The sequence below is a fragment of the Mycteria americana genome, chromosome 9 (assembly GCF_035582795.1).
Source record: "Mycteria americana isolate JAX WOST 10 ecotype Jacksonville Zoo and Gardens chromosome 9, USCA_MyAme_1.0, whole genome shotgun sequence".
Classification (NCBI taxonomy): domain Eukaryota; kingdom Metazoa; phylum Chordata; class Aves; order Ciconiiformes; family Ciconiidae; genus Mycteria; species Mycteria americana.
Window position 1 is genome coordinate 31,298,037 of NC_134373.1, and position 17,075 is coordinate 31,315,111.

Below are 17,075 nucleotides of genomic sequence, written 5' to 3' on the forward strand. Positions count from 1 at the left end.
GCTTATGTTTCCAACTCAGTGGCAGGAGTGGTCCTGTCTAGTCTCAAGGCAGTGAACCTATTGTAAACATGGGAGGAATATTCAGAGATCAATACAATTTTAGTTGTATTCTCCTGTTGCTTTCTCTAACCACATCACTGCCTCCCTTTCATCTGGGAAAGTTAGCATGAACAACGATAAGAGAGGCCCTCGTTGAAAAGCAATGTTAAACACATAAGAGTGAGATCAACCATTCTCCAAATGACAGTGGCACGTGAAATGTATTACATTATTTCAGACTCTGAGATGGCTTGGCTAATGGCTTCACTAATATATCCTTACAGTGCAAATTTTTTATAGCATCACAGGTCTCCTTCAGTTACAATATAACCCCTGAAGGCTCTACCCATCTTCTTGAAGACATTTCTAGCTCACATTAGCATGTAACGGAGGTTCCTGGAGATAAACCAATTGCTGCCTAGGGATTGATGCCTTTATGAAAAAGCAAAATACAGATAGATGCAACTTCAAGATACAAATTCCAATTTAAATCCACTCTGTATCCCTAGTGACTACAAGTTATTGTCAAGTGATGACTCTTATCTACTTAGCTGGTAGCATCAATCCATCCCGTAGCTACATAACACTCCATCAATCCCATCAGAAGCTTTCCCAGCTGGAATACCCATTTGGCTCTCAAAAAGTGTCTACTAATTAATGGAGACTAGGACCAAAACTATCTTTTTCCTGGTAAGCCTTGTGTATTACAATTGAGATATACTAACAAGGTATCAGGAAAATGTCATATATATGCAACTTCTTCCCTATTGGCAATGGGAAGCCTTTTACATGCAGTGCAAGAACTGGCTGATACCTCATCGAACTATAGATATTTCTGTGAAGATGTGTACCAACATATTAATTCTACACCTCAGTTGTCCCATCTGTAGAAAGTGACTAAGTAACATCTGTTTTCCCAGGAATCGCATAGGAATCATTACTCCATGCTGGTAAAATGCTTTGAAATCCTGAAATGCCAAGCATTTTCCCTCTAACACTTCTTTCTGTTTTCATCAAAAATAGTGTGGCCAGCAGGACTAGGGAAGTGATCGTGCCCCTGTACTCAGCACTGGTGAGGCTGCACCTCGAATGCTGTGTTCAGTTTTGGGCCCCTCACTACAAGAGAGACATTGAGGGGCTGGAGCGCGTCCAGAGAAGGGCAATGAAGCTGGTGAAGGGTCTGGAGCACAAGTCTGATGAGGAGCGGCTGAGGGACCTGGGGTTGTTTAACCTGGAGAAAAGGAGGCTGAGGGAGACCTTATTGCTCTCTACAACTACCTGAAAGGAGGTTGTAGAGAGGTGGGGGTCGGTGTCTTCTCCCAGGTAACAAGTGATAGGACAAGAGGAAATGGCCTCAAGTTGTGCCAGGGGGGGTTTAGACTGGATATTAGGAAATTTTACTTCACTGAAAGGGTTGTCAAGCATTGGAACAGGCTGCCCAGGGAAGTGGTTGAGTCGCCATCCCTGGAGGTATTTAAAGGACGTTTGGATGAGGTGCTTAGGGACATGGTGTAGTGGTGGTCTTGGTAGTGTTAGGTTTATGGTTGGACTCGATGATTCTAAAGGTCTTTTCCAACCTATACGATTCTGTGATTCTGTGATCATTTATCTTGCAAAAATTGAATATGAAATAATATGGTCAGTAACATAGTGTTGTTTAGTAAGATAACATGATGTAATCCTACCACTTCCATGGGAACTGGCAGACCCTCATACGGAGTCTTTGTGCAGACCCTGTATTCCAAGAAACAGGTGGTCCAAACGAAGAAAGTTAGAAGAGTAAAGAATAGCTAGGTGGAGTCTACAAAAATATGACTTAGATTGAACATTTTTTAAGATCTGGGTTTGTCTGGCCTAGGAAAACAAAAGATTGAAGCGAGACAAGATACTTTAGGCAAAAGGAAGAAAGTGCATGGCAAAATGTATTTTGGTATGTGGTTGGGAGGGCAAAGGATGTACAGGGCATGAATAAACCAATGAAGAACCTCTAAAGTGGCTAGTGGATTGCCACCTTGGAGCACATTTCCTGTATCTTCCCTCCCTGGTACGAAACTCCGTCCATGGATAGACTATCAGGAAACGCTACAGACCAAAATAGAGTTGTAGTATTTAAAATCAAGTGCAAAAATTGTCTTTCTCCCATGGTGTGTTCCTAGATGTCTGAGTGAATCTGGAGGGTTAGAGGTGAGATTACTGTACTGGTGTCAAGTAATTGTCTTAATGCTTTATACTTCTGTAGCATCTTTCATCACAGGACTTTAAACTATTGAAAACAACCATGGTCTTATAAAGCCTCTGAGAGGAAGGTGAGAATTATCACCATTATCCAGATTAAAAAATAAAGATAGACCAGTTAATTGGCTATTTTTTTTAACGCACTCAGGTTTGTGGATATGGAAGCTCAGCTCACATGAACATCTGAATCACGTAAAAGACCAGGACCAACCACACATTCTACAAAGCAAGGAAAGAAAATGGAGATGCTTGATTCTCATGTTAGTGTTACTCACCAGACTTCCTACTAAGAATAAACACACAAGAAAGAGAAAGGAGAGTTCCACTGTTGGCCAAACCCAATGCCCTAAAAGCAAAGCCTGTGGTGAAAAGTAATACATTAGAGAGTGAACAGTGATAATGGAGAGGCAGAAGAGTGCAGAACCTAAAAAAGAGAGTTGTGACATGTAACACCAGTCCACTTCAGTCTCACCTAAATCCACTGTCTTCAGACCTAGCCTAAACTGGATTGTCTTCCCATCCAACACCGCAGAAAGGTATTTCGCATTCCAGTGCAGGGCTGGCCAGTCACCAACCATGTTACAGAAGACTGCAGGTTGCTGTAGAGTCATCACAATTTCTTTGGCTTTCCCAGGAGTAAACGGTTTGACATCTTCACCTATGTAAAGAAAAAAACAAGCTGTAGAGAGATGATTTATGATACATGAAGTGTTACCTATCATCTTCCACAGCATAGGAAACATTAAGAACTAACCTCCTTTGTTTATGGTTGATTTTTTTATTATATTTGTAGATGTTTTTAAGTCAAATTTCTACTGCAAACACTGAAAGAACATTCCTACACTAAATTAAAGTTTAAAGCAGTGTATTACCACACAAAATGTAAAAACAAACAAACAAACAAAAACAACAAATAGGCATGTGCTTAGAATTTTCACTTGTAGCTTAGGCAATAAAGCACTGTAGCCAAACTGTTTAGAATTAGGCTAACAATAAAAAAACCTTAAGAATAATGTCCAGAGTTTAGAGAACATAAATTTTATGAGTAATAGTCTTTCTGCATGGGATTCTTTCCAAGAAGTGTAGAGCATTGTCAGAGATGGCAAACCAGGTTCCTACGCATTTGATTTAAACCAAGAAACAGCAGCATAACCAAACCAGCAGGTATTTTTAGTGTTTTAAAATTCCTTTTCATCTACAAAATTTTAGAAAAAGGAAATTGTGCCAAGAACTAAACTAACCTGAGATTTCCACTTACTCCTTTGCTGTTTAGGGATTTATATGCCCCACTGAAACTGTCAAGCTGAAATGCTGGCAACCTTGAATAAACTCAGCACTTTCAGAACAACTTTTCTTTAGGGACATATTGAGAAGGAAAACCTGATTTAAAGAAAAAAAAAACATAACAGCTCCATAGAGCTGAAGCAGTGGACTACAACTCCACATCATAAAAAAATCCATTCATTATTTTACCCTCTATTGAAGTTAACTCATCCAGAATTTGTATCTGTATAATGCCTAACATTTAACATACTGAATCAATACGTACGGTTCCCCATGACTCCTAGCAGCTCATTTAAAACAAACAAACCAATTCAATCACTCTATTTGGGGGTCAAATTATGGTCTGGCATGCACGATGGGTTAAATAAATACAGGACAAGAAAATTCCCTTTACTCCTGGGTGTTAATTTTGCCTCTCCCTCCTCCCTGTGTGTGGGTGGTGGGACAGGTATTGGAGAACCAGCCGGTCCCGCATGGGGCAGCCCAGCAGTACCAGCTGGGGGAAACACAGAAGACAACCCACCAGGAACAAGGTCACCAAGGAAGGTTCTTCAGGATTGTTTCAAACATAACAGTTTAAAATAAATATATGAACGTTGAAGTGTGAATGGCAGGAATAAGAGGAGCCCTGTGCGTGCTGTACGCCAAATCTCTTTGGGAACTTTTGTGAGTCCCCCTTCTTTTGGCAGGGTTTATACTCCGGCATAGCTGTACTTTTTAGTTTTCTAAATTAAACTGCTGTCTTCACACAGATTCAGTGGAAGGTATCAGGGCCGGGGTCTCCTACGGTCAAGAGGTCCCTTCTCGCACAGACTTCCAGGGAAACTGAATCGCTCTCTCCTTCCACTCCTCATGAAAACTCCAGCTTGAAGCTTTAAAACTAAAGACCTCCAATATTTTATCTTCATGGAACATAAAATTTTTAAATGGCTTCCCTTTCTTAAGGCAGATGACAGGAGGGAATTTGGGTTTTGGTTTGTTTTCCACATTTCCTCTTATACGCAGAGCAACACTTGGCAGGATGGTGTTGCTGTGACACAGAGATGTCTACGACACTTGGCCTTCAGTCTCGCGCTCCAGCAACTTGCACAACCAGGACATAAGGAGGCCTCACGGGGACCGTATGTCTTACCATATGGTCTTCACTACCCCCGGAAGGAGGCTCTGGGGGTTTCTGAGCAATAGGTTAGTATACCTAGAAGGGAGCAAGTCCAGAGAAGGCAGAAAGACCATCTGCAGACACAACGGCACGTGCTGGTGCAGCTACCAGGAGCTGGCTACGAGGTATGGCAAGAGGCTAAAGCTCAGCAAGTTTTTTTGCAGTGGTGCTGTTCAAAGACTAAAGGCAAGACTCAGTCCAGATCTGAACACTCCCAGAGGGATTTATAAAAATTCTTCTGTCTCCAATAGGTGCAATTATAATACCATATAGAAGCGGCTTTCACAATGCGGGAGCTGGCTGGCCTTACATACCTTTCAGATTTTCCAACTTGTAAAAATGAAATTATTCCTGCTTAGGCTAAGTTTATCACCGCATGGCTGTCTTTTTGACTACTCAATTGTTTTTGTCTTAAGGGCACTACATTTACTTATTTGAGAGGATATAAATCCAAAGAAATGCAAGAAATTGGTGGCACTTCTTTGGAGAATTTTGCAAAGCTGAGTTTTATTGCAGAAGCTTCAGGTTTATACTGAAACTTCAGTCTACAGTTGGGAAGGGCTACAAAAGCAGAAATATTACTGGGAGAGACAGGAAGGCTCATTGAAGCTAACTGCTGATTCTGTGTGGCTTTCTAATGATTTCCACGTGCGTATTGTGCTTTTGAAAGGTGTGGGTTTAACCACAATGAATATACAGTGGGAAGTGCAGAGCTCAAGCTACTGGGAGAGTTTGTATCATGCCAAACAAAAAACCAAAATTAGACTAAATAGCCTCTCCTCTACGAACATTAGCTGGAGGTTTTTGTCATGTCACCACTCTTTATTCAGTTGTAAACCTATTTCCCCATAAAATTTAGAAACAATGAAAGAGGACAGTCTGTCTTAGTAAGATGCTAATCATTCCTATCTTCAAACAGAATTAAAATCATTGTTAAATGAGTATATATCGTTTCCTGATATAGATAATCACATACAATACATATGATATAACCAGCAGTGAAGTTTGAAACATTTTAGAAAATTTAAAGCATTAGATAAATGAACATTAGGGTTTTTTTGCAAAGACAAATGGGGATTCTTGCCGATGTTGTGTGAAGAATCTTTAAGTGTCTTGATTCAGTTTTATGTATTCCTTGGTGAGAACAGCAGTCAGCTAAACATAATTCTTTCCCCATAATATTTGTCATGCATATCTAAATATCTGTTAGAGAAAAGGCACACGATAAAAGGTAAATATCATATACTACATCAAATAGATATTATGATAATTTGGAGAACTCTGCTCATGACCAAGGGAGATTTCTGACAGAACTATATGCTGTAGGAGTGGTAAAAAGTAATTAAAAGAGATATCTGAAGATATCTCTTGGAAGAGAGATTAGCAGAAAAATTTGTAATTTAAAATACTAGTAATCTTTTCCTTAGTTATTGTTATCATAGCTTCACAAAGACCTCATAAGCTGGGCTCTTGCTTCTCAGTATTTCCTAACCTGAAATTGGTGGTAATTGATTCCTAGGCAAAACCTGAGGTTGTATAGGACATATAAGGGCATACAGTTTGGACATGGGTGTGTATAAGTACAAAGTGTGTAAATAAAATGTGTTGCAAAGAAACAGAATGCCCATGGCACATCTTGGGCATTAGATATCAAATTCCTAGGGGAGATCAGGTAGCAGGAGAGAGCAGAAATGCATATTCCCTTTGAAAAGAAAAGCTCTGTTGGAGTCTGCATTTACTCAGTTGTACTCTGATCCAAAAGAGAAAAGGAATACTGTTAAATTAGTTCTTTCTATCAGGTTCAACAAATGATGTGGCTTCACAGTACAAAAGGAAGCAGGAATAATTTGTCTCATGTTTTGACTTTACACAAGGCATGTATAGAATCCAACCAGGAACTGAAAAACCAAACCAAGTTTTACCTCAAGTTTTGTAACTGTGACAGCTTATATAATTGGCGAAAAACGTAGGTGTTCTTTAGAAAGGTAACACATTGCGAAACAGAGATCTTCCAATTAAAAAAATAAAGCTCTCCAGTCGTCTTTACATGAAGTGTTGTCAAATATGAAGACTTATCCAGACTTCCGCACTGAGGGCAGGTAAAAGAAAAGCGATGAATTGGCTAAGTACTTTCCAGTAGACTCTGTGCTTCTAAGAGAGAAAATAATTTAATGTTTCTGATTAACAATTTTTCTGAATAACTGAGTGGGGTTTGGGAATAAAGAGTTTAGCACAGCAGGCAGTCTGACAAAAAGTGGACTTGATCAAAGTTTTTCAGAAGTTAAATGTACTGTCATTAAAAAGCTAAATGTACTGTCATTCATTTAAAATAATTTAGCAAATTAGAGGAGTTCATTAGTGCGTGGTAGTTGGCTTCTGCCAAAACACCCTGCTGCTTAAATATGAGATTTAATTGAGAGGTATTAAAACTATTTTCTAGAAGAGGGAGTACAAGGAAATCCTGGTAACATATTTGGTATAAGCATCATCAAATTGTTTTTCTTGCAAATCTGTAATGCTTCATTATGCTTATTTCTTTAAAAAAAATTATGAAGTTAAAAGAAAAATTTGGCATTTTGAATACATTAATACAGAGCAGCCAGGTCACTCAAAAAATCGACTGACCTCCAAAATCTTAACTATCCAACAACCAGAAGCAGGAAAAGAGAAGGTATGGGGGAGGATTAGGAAACTCCCCAAACCAAAGAGAAGTGACTTGGTTTGGAGGTCAAACTTAATGATTTCACAGTACATTAACTGTGTAAATTAAAAAACAACTTTAAATAATCTGCATGTGATTACAATGTTATGCACTATAATCAGCCTACTCCGGGCAAACAGAATGCATCTAAATATACACGAGTAGTTTTCAGGATCAACACCTAGGTATTACTTCCTGACCAGTTATTGCTGTTACTATTATTTTTTACTCTGGGAACGTCAATACTGCAGATGCAGCATAGCTGGGGGGCATCTAACCTAGATTTGCATAGATATTTTGGCTACTGAAGGATAGTTAGCAGTTGCATGGAGCCTCTCAGGATAGACTGGTCAAACGCATCTCTGCACTGGTAAGGCTGGCACCTGAAGCTTACTCTGGTAGCATGAAGTCAACACACTCTTCCTTGCCCTCTGTGTCTGCTACCGCAGAAGGAGGGCGTCAAAAGAAAAGAAAGAGGCCAAAAGAGGAATTTGTATTTGCACTCACTTTCCAGTCCTGCTGCAGCAAGGCTGAGCATCTTACAGTTTTTCTTACAGTAAGTCTGAGTGACTCAAGACATGAAGTAAGATAAGAGCGTGGGCTATGCCCTCAAACCTCAAACTGCCCTTCCGATAAAGAAAAGGAAATAGCTGTCAGACTTCTTAGGGGTTGAGCCCAGAACACAGCACTGGGAGGGACTTCCCACCCTTACTCTAAATGACGGCATATCATCTCAAGCATACATTTATGAAATTCCTTCCTAAATCCCATAGGGCTCTTCCTAGAAAGCTCTTTCTGAACCCCTAGCCAGCTTCTACCTGTTGTCTCTTCTCCTCCCCTCCCATAGTGCACTTTTAGAAAGCAGTCGTGTTCGTTTTCAGCTAACCAACTGAATGTTGAATGACCTCGGCTCCTCTGGTCTCCTCTAGTAGAAGAAATGCTTTCCCTTCCCTCCTTGTCCTTACAGCTCCTGCCTGCATCTTCTGCCATTTGAAATACCCCCTTCCCCTCCCACCCCCCCAACCCAGGAAAATTAGGATATGTACAACTGACACAAGTCATACTAAATGTATTGCCAATGAACTTTGTACACGTATTGGCAAAATTGCTGAAAGCAAAGTGAAACACAATGAAACCACACCTGTTGGATAAATGGCATTTCATTTTCTGTTAAAGGAAAAGACTACGGTCTTTGACCAAAACCTTCCATCAGGACATAAGAGTTTCTCTAAAGGAGACACTGTTCCTCCTTAAGCTAGGCTGCTACAATTCCACCTTTCTGTCTGTTTGGGGTGTAAAGTACACCCACCTGCTGCTGAGGAAATTTAGTAGCAAAGCCATTTTTTCCCAATACCCCACCGGAACTGATACACATTTCTCACAACACTTCCTAATAGATGGGAAATTTAATACAAAACTTAATACTAATATAACATTATGATTGAAAGTAAGGGAACTGGCACATCAGGGAACTAACATCTATATTTCTAAGAAAAAAAGAATTTGTTCATGTTGCAAGTAAAGTTTATTTCTATTTCTTTTTCTATTCCTTGTTAGTAGTAAATATGAATGCACTATTCTTAAACTGATGAATTTAAAAATTCACTTTACAAAATTCACTGTCAGAAACTGTAACCATTTATGACTTTATTGTTGTCCTATCCTGACAACTTGACTGACAAGAACTTCAAAATGACAGCAGCAAAAGAATCGAAATCTTCTAAAATACACTGTTTTGCCATAAGATATTGTAGTAAATAGTCAATAACAGTCAATAGTGTTCTAAAAATATGTTTTTTCCCATAAGCCATTGTAATACATTGTCAATAATACAACTGAGCCTTTTGAATTTCATCCACAAAGGGGTTATGATGGAAGTATACAAGACTTTGTTCATTATTATAATACATAGGATACAAATTATGATTAATGACTGAGTCAGAGGTATAATTGTCAGAATGAAATTATACTTTAAAAGAATAAAACTAGTATTTTTGAATTACATAAATTATTGAACTGAAAGAAACCAGAGAGACCCACTGTGCAAACCTCAAGAACAGTTTCTGCAGTGCACAATAACCAACGTGCACAATCAGGGTATTAAAGGATTGCCATTATTATAGGAATATTAACAAAAAGCAGGGCTATTATTCCATCTGTTTACATCATGCCATTTCTTTCAGCATGGGTAAAACAAGCAGAAGTGAGCTTAACCTTTGTTTCAAGTTGCTGTTTCTCTTTATAAAGGTCCTCATGCAGCAACATGAAATTTGTCTGTGAGAAACTGTTAACTGTATGTTTTCAATCTTGGGGTTCGTATAAAGAATGTAAAATCTTGCTTTGACATAATCACAGAATCACAGAATCATATAGGTTGGAAAAGGCCTTAAAGATCATCGAGTCCAACCATAAACCTAATGTAGAGCTAAGGATACATTCAACCTAATACAGCTCACCAAAATGTGAACTACCAAGCTCTTCTAATTTAATTTTCAACCTTAACATTTAATTAATGTTAGTTCTGTTTTTTAATATAAATATTAAACATAAAAGAAACTCTGTTTTTACTGAAAAAGCACAGCCTTGTTACATAGAAGCTTATCTTTCACAACTTTGTAACACAACAAGCTGCTGCTAGTGGTGTCAACCTATCTTTACCATCTTCCCTCCAGAGATTTTCTTTCTCTTTTCTTTTTCAAATAACAACTGCCTGCAAAGTTTCTTTATCTGTAAACACCAAGAGCTAAATATCAGAAAAGATCAAGGACTCTGTAGGCCCAAATCTCCACTCAGATGTGCATGAACTCTTGTTCTAATCAGCTGCACCTGCTTTTCTGGAGCCTGAAGGTGACCTTTAATTTTAGAAGAAACCACGACAGTGCTGTTGCTTTGAATTTTGGAAGCTTCTTGCGATATGCAAAATTTACCAAAACTCAGTGTTTGCCAACCTATTAGTATATCTGGAAAAGTCCTTTCAGTAGAGGAGTTTAAATATTCTCAGATTCCTTTTAAACATTAATGTCACTATGTCAACTATTCACTAATTCAATATTAGTATTAGAAGCAATAATGTCTTCTATATCCAGTCTTCAAAAGCACATGGTACTTACAAATTTAAGATAACCCCCTGAACATTAGCAAAACAATAAAGTTGCAAAAGGTTAAAGTTGCACTTTTATACCAAGACATCCAAACTGCCTTACCACTGTTCTTGTTGAAATACTCTAATAGAAATCAAAATCTCGTGCTACCATATCTACTCCCAAGAATCTCATTTTGCCTGTGATCACAAAGCATAGAATAATTTAATCTGAAATCATATATGCCCCTGTTCAGAAAAGCACCGACACAGAAATAATCAATTTAGCCTCTTCTTTCTATACAGAATTACACGATAGAGAGTCACTTTTCCAAACAGACAAACAACATTTTGTGAGCATTATGTCTTCAAGATGGATCTGATCCCAAACACCTACCCAGACAATCAGGTCTTCAGAAAACTCGTTTGGAGAGCATGCAGCATACCTATTGTATGACAGCCAAGTGTGACTAGCCAGACCAAAAGAAACGAACTCCCTGATGCCCACATCATTAATTATATCAGAGCAATAATTAAGTTACTCCTTGCTGTTACAATCTTGTTACAATCTTGCTGATTCAATGTAAGATAATAGGCGAACCAATGACAAAGTCTGATCAGAAATGAGAAACACATTCAAGAAAGACACAATGGGCTGACCAGTACCAGAGCAATATGATTAGCTCTTCTTGCTGGCACGATACAATGAGATCTACACTGAGGCAGTCCTAGCCCAAGGAGACAGGTGGAGATTTTCACCCTGTATTCCCAACTCAAGCACAACATCCTTGTGTGAGTCAATGGATTTCCATCATTCTCAGGTTTTTGGGAAGACAGGAAACCATCAGTCTTTGAAATGTCTAGGTGTCTAGGATTTCCCTAACACAACTTTGGGATGCAAAATACTCTACTGATGTTGTTTGCAGTTGCTTGCACATGGTGGCCCTGAATAAAATGAAAGAACATAGGGAACGCAGTCTGCTGAGGTTGCAGCTCCAACATAACGTCCCTAAAATACCTAAGACACTGAGCCTGAAGGCTGCCTAAGTGAGGCAGGGAAGTAGCCATCAAAATAAGCCTGGATGAAAGACATCATGCAGCTTCCACCTCCCCCTCAAAGAAGATACAATCATCTTCTACATGTTCATCATTAAGCAGGCGATGAATAGCAGAACAAGTAGAAATGGAGTACAAAATGCTTTAAATGTACTCAAAGCCCAAGTCAGGTGTGACTTTTGCATATTCCTTTTGAGAGCTACAGTGAAGAACCCACAGCGTGGTCCACAGGGAATCTGGTGAGATGTCTTTCATTGGCCAACCACAAAGGCAGACTCCACAAGAGAAAGGAGCTACCCCACATCTCCCTAAAGGACCTTGCAATGGGCTCTGGCTCACCACAAACCTAGAATCATCTCCACTACAACGGTCACTTTGCGATGTGGGTATACACAGCCTGCGATCAAAAGGTATACATGAATGTCCACTGCATAACACTGGTGTTTGAATTTAAGAATAAAACCAAAACCAAGAATAAAACCAGCTTTCATAAGCTGAAGATATGCCTGTATTTTCGTTTCTTGTTGATACTAGAAAACAGAAAAAGGAAGCACTGTAAAACCTTTTTCATCCTGAAGTACAAGGAAATCATTGTATGACGTTAGAGCTGGAAGTCTATCTACCTCTCAATAAAAAAGAAAGGCGAGAAAAGATACTGAAAGGTACAGAATGCACAGATTGGAAGGTGCCCAAACCAAGCCCAAAACAGAGCAGATCCCGAACAGCCTGTTCCTAAATAACTAGAAGGAAACGGATGTCAAAATTTGATGAGGGAAGAACGAGATTTGCTCACACCTCACAGGCTCACCTTCAAAGGTGTTGTTCAAGACGGGGTGTAAAGAAGGGAACCATTACAGCTCCCTGCTACACTAGTGCTGTTTATGGCAGCTCTGAAACTACATTGTCACAACTCCAGCTGAAGTCTAGAAGGTGAGGGAAATCCCTGAAAAACAGGCCTCTTTTTGGATGCTGGAAGGAATATTCAGAATTGGCTAAATGCCACTTTTGAATCTTTGAATGAATTTCAGGTCCTGCCCATTTTGTGCCAAAATGCTTCTAGCCTTCGTAGGGTATGCAATCAATTGCTACCGGTCAGATTGCAAGATATGAGTTGACACAAGTAAGTACAAGATTGTACACATGATGTTAGGAGTTGTTGGGAGAGAGGCGTAAGAAACAAGGGGATGCTGAAGTTCATAGAATCTCTCTGAAGCAAGTCATGTGGAGAGCAAATCTGTCAAAAACCTCATGACTGGAGAGAGCAAATGGCACTTCCCAATGTGCTAGGAACTGGGGGTTGCACCATGGGGGGGATACTCTCCTGGACTGCTCAGCTCAACCATTACGTGATAGGTCTGTTTAAGCGGAATTAGACTCTCCAGATGCCTCAAGGTTATAACAAACCTGTCAAAGCCTTCAGTTTATCTTAATAAGCCAGGCTTAAATCAGCACAATCTAGGTGCCAACTCATAAGCGGATCATTCAGGCTTGCCTCAGGGATGGGATGAGCATTTGGCAGCAATAACAGCTTCAGCCATACAATTTTTAGCCGTAACCACTAGTCCATCAGAGCTCCAGGCCACCAACTCCTCCTAAGATGATTTCCAGAAGGTTTTGGGCCGGATACAGGCAGATAGGCATGAATACAGAGATGCAACCACCTTGAGAGCTTCTAGGTTTGAAATGGAGGCACCTACCAATGGATACACTATCATGGTTGGGCAATTAGTAACTGGATGGGCTTCTGTATCACAATTTTGGATCTAGGTGCCATTAAGTCCATGCAAGTCCTGCTATAGGCATGAAGTTCTGGGCCAGGAGACAAAATAACCTTTCCACTGGCCTGAATATATGTGCACTTCATCTGATAATATTCAAATCACTTTAGCTACATTATAATGAGGTTAAAGCAAGAAAAGATTTCCCCACCCCAAATATTACAAATGTCAGTAATGAGAACAGTAAAAATGTCACCACACGGAGAAAAGAGTGAAATTAGCATATTTAGAGAAGTATTATACCCATGAGTGAAATAATGCAATCAGCTAGCTGCAAGATAAAGCTAATTTGGTTTCCAACAGTTTATCAACAATGCACTGCTCCTTTACATTAACAAATTTAAATGGTACCATATCCTGCAAAGAAGAATAATTCACACAGAATATTACACTGTGTTAATTAAATAGCTGGAACAGAAAAGGTCAGGCCATGACTGAAAGATGCACATATGGGTTGTGAAGCTATGAAAAGATGGAGCGATTTCAAATCAAGCAATTAAAATAAATTATTTAAATCATGATTAAGTCGATAGTAAATAACCCTAGATTTTCTGAGCCTATGTTGACAGGTCCTTTCTTTTGTTGCTGTTTCTCAGAAATGTCTCTTTCTTGCTGACCCATGCAAGAGTCAAAATATCTTTAAACCCATCATAAGATGAGATGGCTTGGATAAGTTATCAGAATTATCCTGCTTATAGTCAAGTTTTCGTTTTACTATGCAGGCAGTAAGAGGCAAGAGGCAAGTTTTGCAGTTTAAGGATACTACAAAGCCCCACTTGCCTTATTTCTGGATGGGTTTCCTGCCACTAGAACAACCCAGAAATCCCCACAATTACTACAGTTAATTGAAAAATGTTCAAAGAGGGAAATACTTCTTCACTTTGTTTACTTCTGCAAATTACAGCACTTTGTCTTTGGCACAATGCCACCGAATCAATTATATTATAGTAGTGACATAGCTATTGTAAATTGAAAGAACATTTTGGCATGGGCTAAACTGTGCTGAGGTGGTAATGTATGAAAAAGACTTAGTAAAACAGGGAATTAATCTTACTTGGAGCCCCAAAGCACTGCTGGAATAGGCATCGGTCACAATCAAATCTGAATCTCATCCAATATTTTTACTCTATTTTATTTTTGTCACTACAGCTGTACACGGCAAGCTCAAATTTTAGTTTGTTACTATCCATGTCCCCCCATTATTTAATTGTGCGTGAATTTTATTTTTCCTGGGGAATTTCCTGAACTTTTCTAGACAAAATCTCATTTTCTTTTTGATCATAGTTCTGCTGATTTCAGTTGGTATAAACCTCCTTTTTGCACCTTCAGTGCAACTTCTAATTTGAACCTCAGTCTCGCAAACAGAGCTGTGTGCGCTAAACAAAATGCAATGTCCGTATGTTTGGGGAAGAATTTCATGGGAGTGTGTGAGGGTTTTGGCTGCAAAACCATGGGACGGGAACCACGTGTGAAAAGCAGACGTATGCTGCCCAGCACATCAACAGAGTTACGCCACTGGCACTGGATCTAAAACCAGCCCGTGTGGATCCCGCTGTTCAGCTCTCCCCAATTAAGCACACAGGCATTTATCAAGCCAACTTCCAGACTTTGTGACAGAATGCCTAAGCAAGGCAAACTGAAATACCTCATTTTTTCAGGGAAGATGAAGCATTGTGCAGCATACGAGCCATTAATTTTATGACAAGTGCAGATGGTAGATATACAGATAAATACTCACGCAACCTAATGGAATGAATACATACTTCAATCTATTTAAATGATAAGAGTTTCTAATGAGCTTAATGTAGCCCACATGGTGGTATATTCATCCAAACTCTTTTAAAATGAATTTAAGTGCAGGCTGTAACTGAATCCTACTATTCTTCCCCCCAATTCGGACCATAGCTGGTTTGCATTCACCTCAACACAAAACAATTTACTTGTCCCTTTAAAAGGGCAGATACCCCGGAAAAGCCCAGCTGCAGTATCTCTCTGCACGAAGGTGCCCACACTTGCCGAAGGGCCAACCTAGCTCTGCCCTCTGCGGCCGCAGCGGTAACGGGCCCACGCCCGAGAGGGACGTTTCGGAGGAGGAGCTGAAGGAGAGGCACGGAGGCCCCGCTCAGGCCCCCGCTCCAGCCGGCGCTTCGCTCCCCCCGTTCCCGCCCGCGGCCTGCAGACAAGCCGCGCAGCCGGGCCGCGCTAGGCCGCAGCGCGGCGGGCCCGGGTCGGGGCGCCGACCTCCGCGGCTGGGCGGGCGCGGAGGGGCGAGGGGCACCTACCCGGCGCGGGAGGATGGCGGCTCTCCCGCCCGGCCATGCTTCTCCGGCTCTCCCTCCGGGGCGGCTCTGGCGGGCTCCCCGCGGCACCGCCCTCGCTAACGGAAGGGGGAGCGCGGCCCGGGAGAGAGCCCGGCCGGCTGCGCCCTGCCGCACGGGGCGGAGCCGCAGTGGGAGCGTGACGGCCTGACAGCGGCTGCGAGGCAGGGGCTCCCCCGTCCCCTCCGGTGACACCCGAGCGGCCCCTCGCCCCCAGCGGCGGCTCCCGCGGGCCGCCCCGCTCCTGCCCCAGGACCCGAGTCCCCTCTCCCCGCGGGGTGACGGCCCAGGGGACCTGGGAGCTTCCCCGCCCCGCACGCCCCCCCCAGGTCGCGGGGCTGCGGCTGCCCGCCGGCACGGCTCCCTCCCCGCCGGCGGCGGGCCCGGCTCTCCTCCCTAGCGCCGCTTCCCTCCTCCCCTCGCCGGCGGAGGAAGAAGGCGGCCGCCGAACCTCCCCGACCGCGCATGCGGCTGTGCCGGGCCGGGGCAGCGCCGCCGCGCTCGGGGTTTGAAGTGTGGGTGTCCCTTCCCCGTCCCCGGCGGGCCCCCGTCAGCGCCCCCGCAGATGGGCTTAGGCTGGAGCAGCGCGGAGGAGCGGCAGCCGCTCCTGCCGCCGCCGCCACAGCAGCAGCAACGGCGGCGGCCGCAGCCGCGGGGGCCGGCGGGGGGCCCGGCGCTGCCGGCGGCCGTGCCGGTGCCGGTGCGGCGGCTGGCGCCGTTGGCGGGCCGCGTCTACGGGCGGCGGTGGCTGGTGCTGCTGCTCTTCTCGCTGCTGGGCTTCGCGCAGGGCCTGGTGTGGAACAGCTGGGGCCCCATCCAGAACTCGGCCCGCCTGGCCTTCGGCTTCAGCGGCTGGGACATCGCCCTGCTCGTCTTCTGGGGGCCCATCGGCTTCGCGCCCTGCTTCTTCTTTATGTGGCTTATGGACAAGAAGGGTGAGCGGGGCCGGGAGCGGCCGGGCAGGGGGTCGGGACTCCCCGCCCCGCTCCTGCGGCTTTCCCCGGGCCAGGCGGGGACGCGGCGGCCGTGGCCATGGCTGTGGCTGTGGCCGTGGCCCGCCGACGCCACGGTGAGGGGCGGCGTGGTGGTCGTGGGGCCGGGGAGGGGGTGCCGCCGGCCCGGGGCCGCCCGTTGCGCTCGGGGCTAGTGGCCTCGGTCTTAAAAGGGGATGACTAATACTTCAAAGGCATCATGAGTGCTATTTTCAGTAGGCTGCTTAAACAAAGAAAGGCACATCAAAGGCCATTCACAAGGAAGGTACTTAAGCTGTTCCTAAAGCTAAGAGGAATTATGGCATCTTAAGTCGCGGCCGAGGTGTGGGTCTGGAGATCTGCTTCCTTCTGGCATTGCCATGCGGGTGTTCGACCTGGAGATGGTCGTGTTTTCTAGTAATCGGCTGTGATCCAAATGTGTTGATGTTTGGATC

General features: G+C 42.8%; 2 protein-coding genes across 3 annotated transcripts in view; one reads left to right on the forward strand and one right to left on the reverse strand.

The window, feature by feature from the left end:
- The window catches only part of HSPBAP1 (HSPB1 associated protein 1), a 39,026-nt gene extending 23,282 nt beyond the window's left edge, over positions 1-15,744 (reverse strand). Inside the window, exons 1-2 of one of the 2 annotated variants that reach the window (XM_075512527.1) lie at positions 6,640-6,915; positions 2,747-2,932 (exon numbers count right to left, since the gene is read on the reverse strand). In XM_075512527.1, coding sequence (XP_075368642.1) covers positions 2,747-2,885 — 139 coding nt within the window. In that variant the 5' untranslated portion in view covers positions 2,886-2,932; positions 6,640-6,915. Of the gene's footprint in view, positions 1-2,746; positions 2,933-6,639; positions 6,916-15,613 lie in introns of those variants that run through there. The other variant, XM_075512526.1, reaches the window with a different exon arrangement.
- Positions 15,745-15,993: 249 nt separating this feature from the next.
- SLC49A4 (solute carrier family 49 member 4) overlaps positions 15,994-17,075 on the forward strand; it is a 70,552-nt gene continuing 69,470 nt past the window's right edge. Inside the window, exon 1 of the mRNA XM_075512528.1 lies at positions 15,994-16,584. Coding sequence (XP_075368643.1) covers positions 16,215-16,584 — 370 coding nt within the window. The 5' untranslated portion in view covers positions 15,994-16,214. The remainder of the gene's footprint in view (positions 16,585-17,075) is intronic.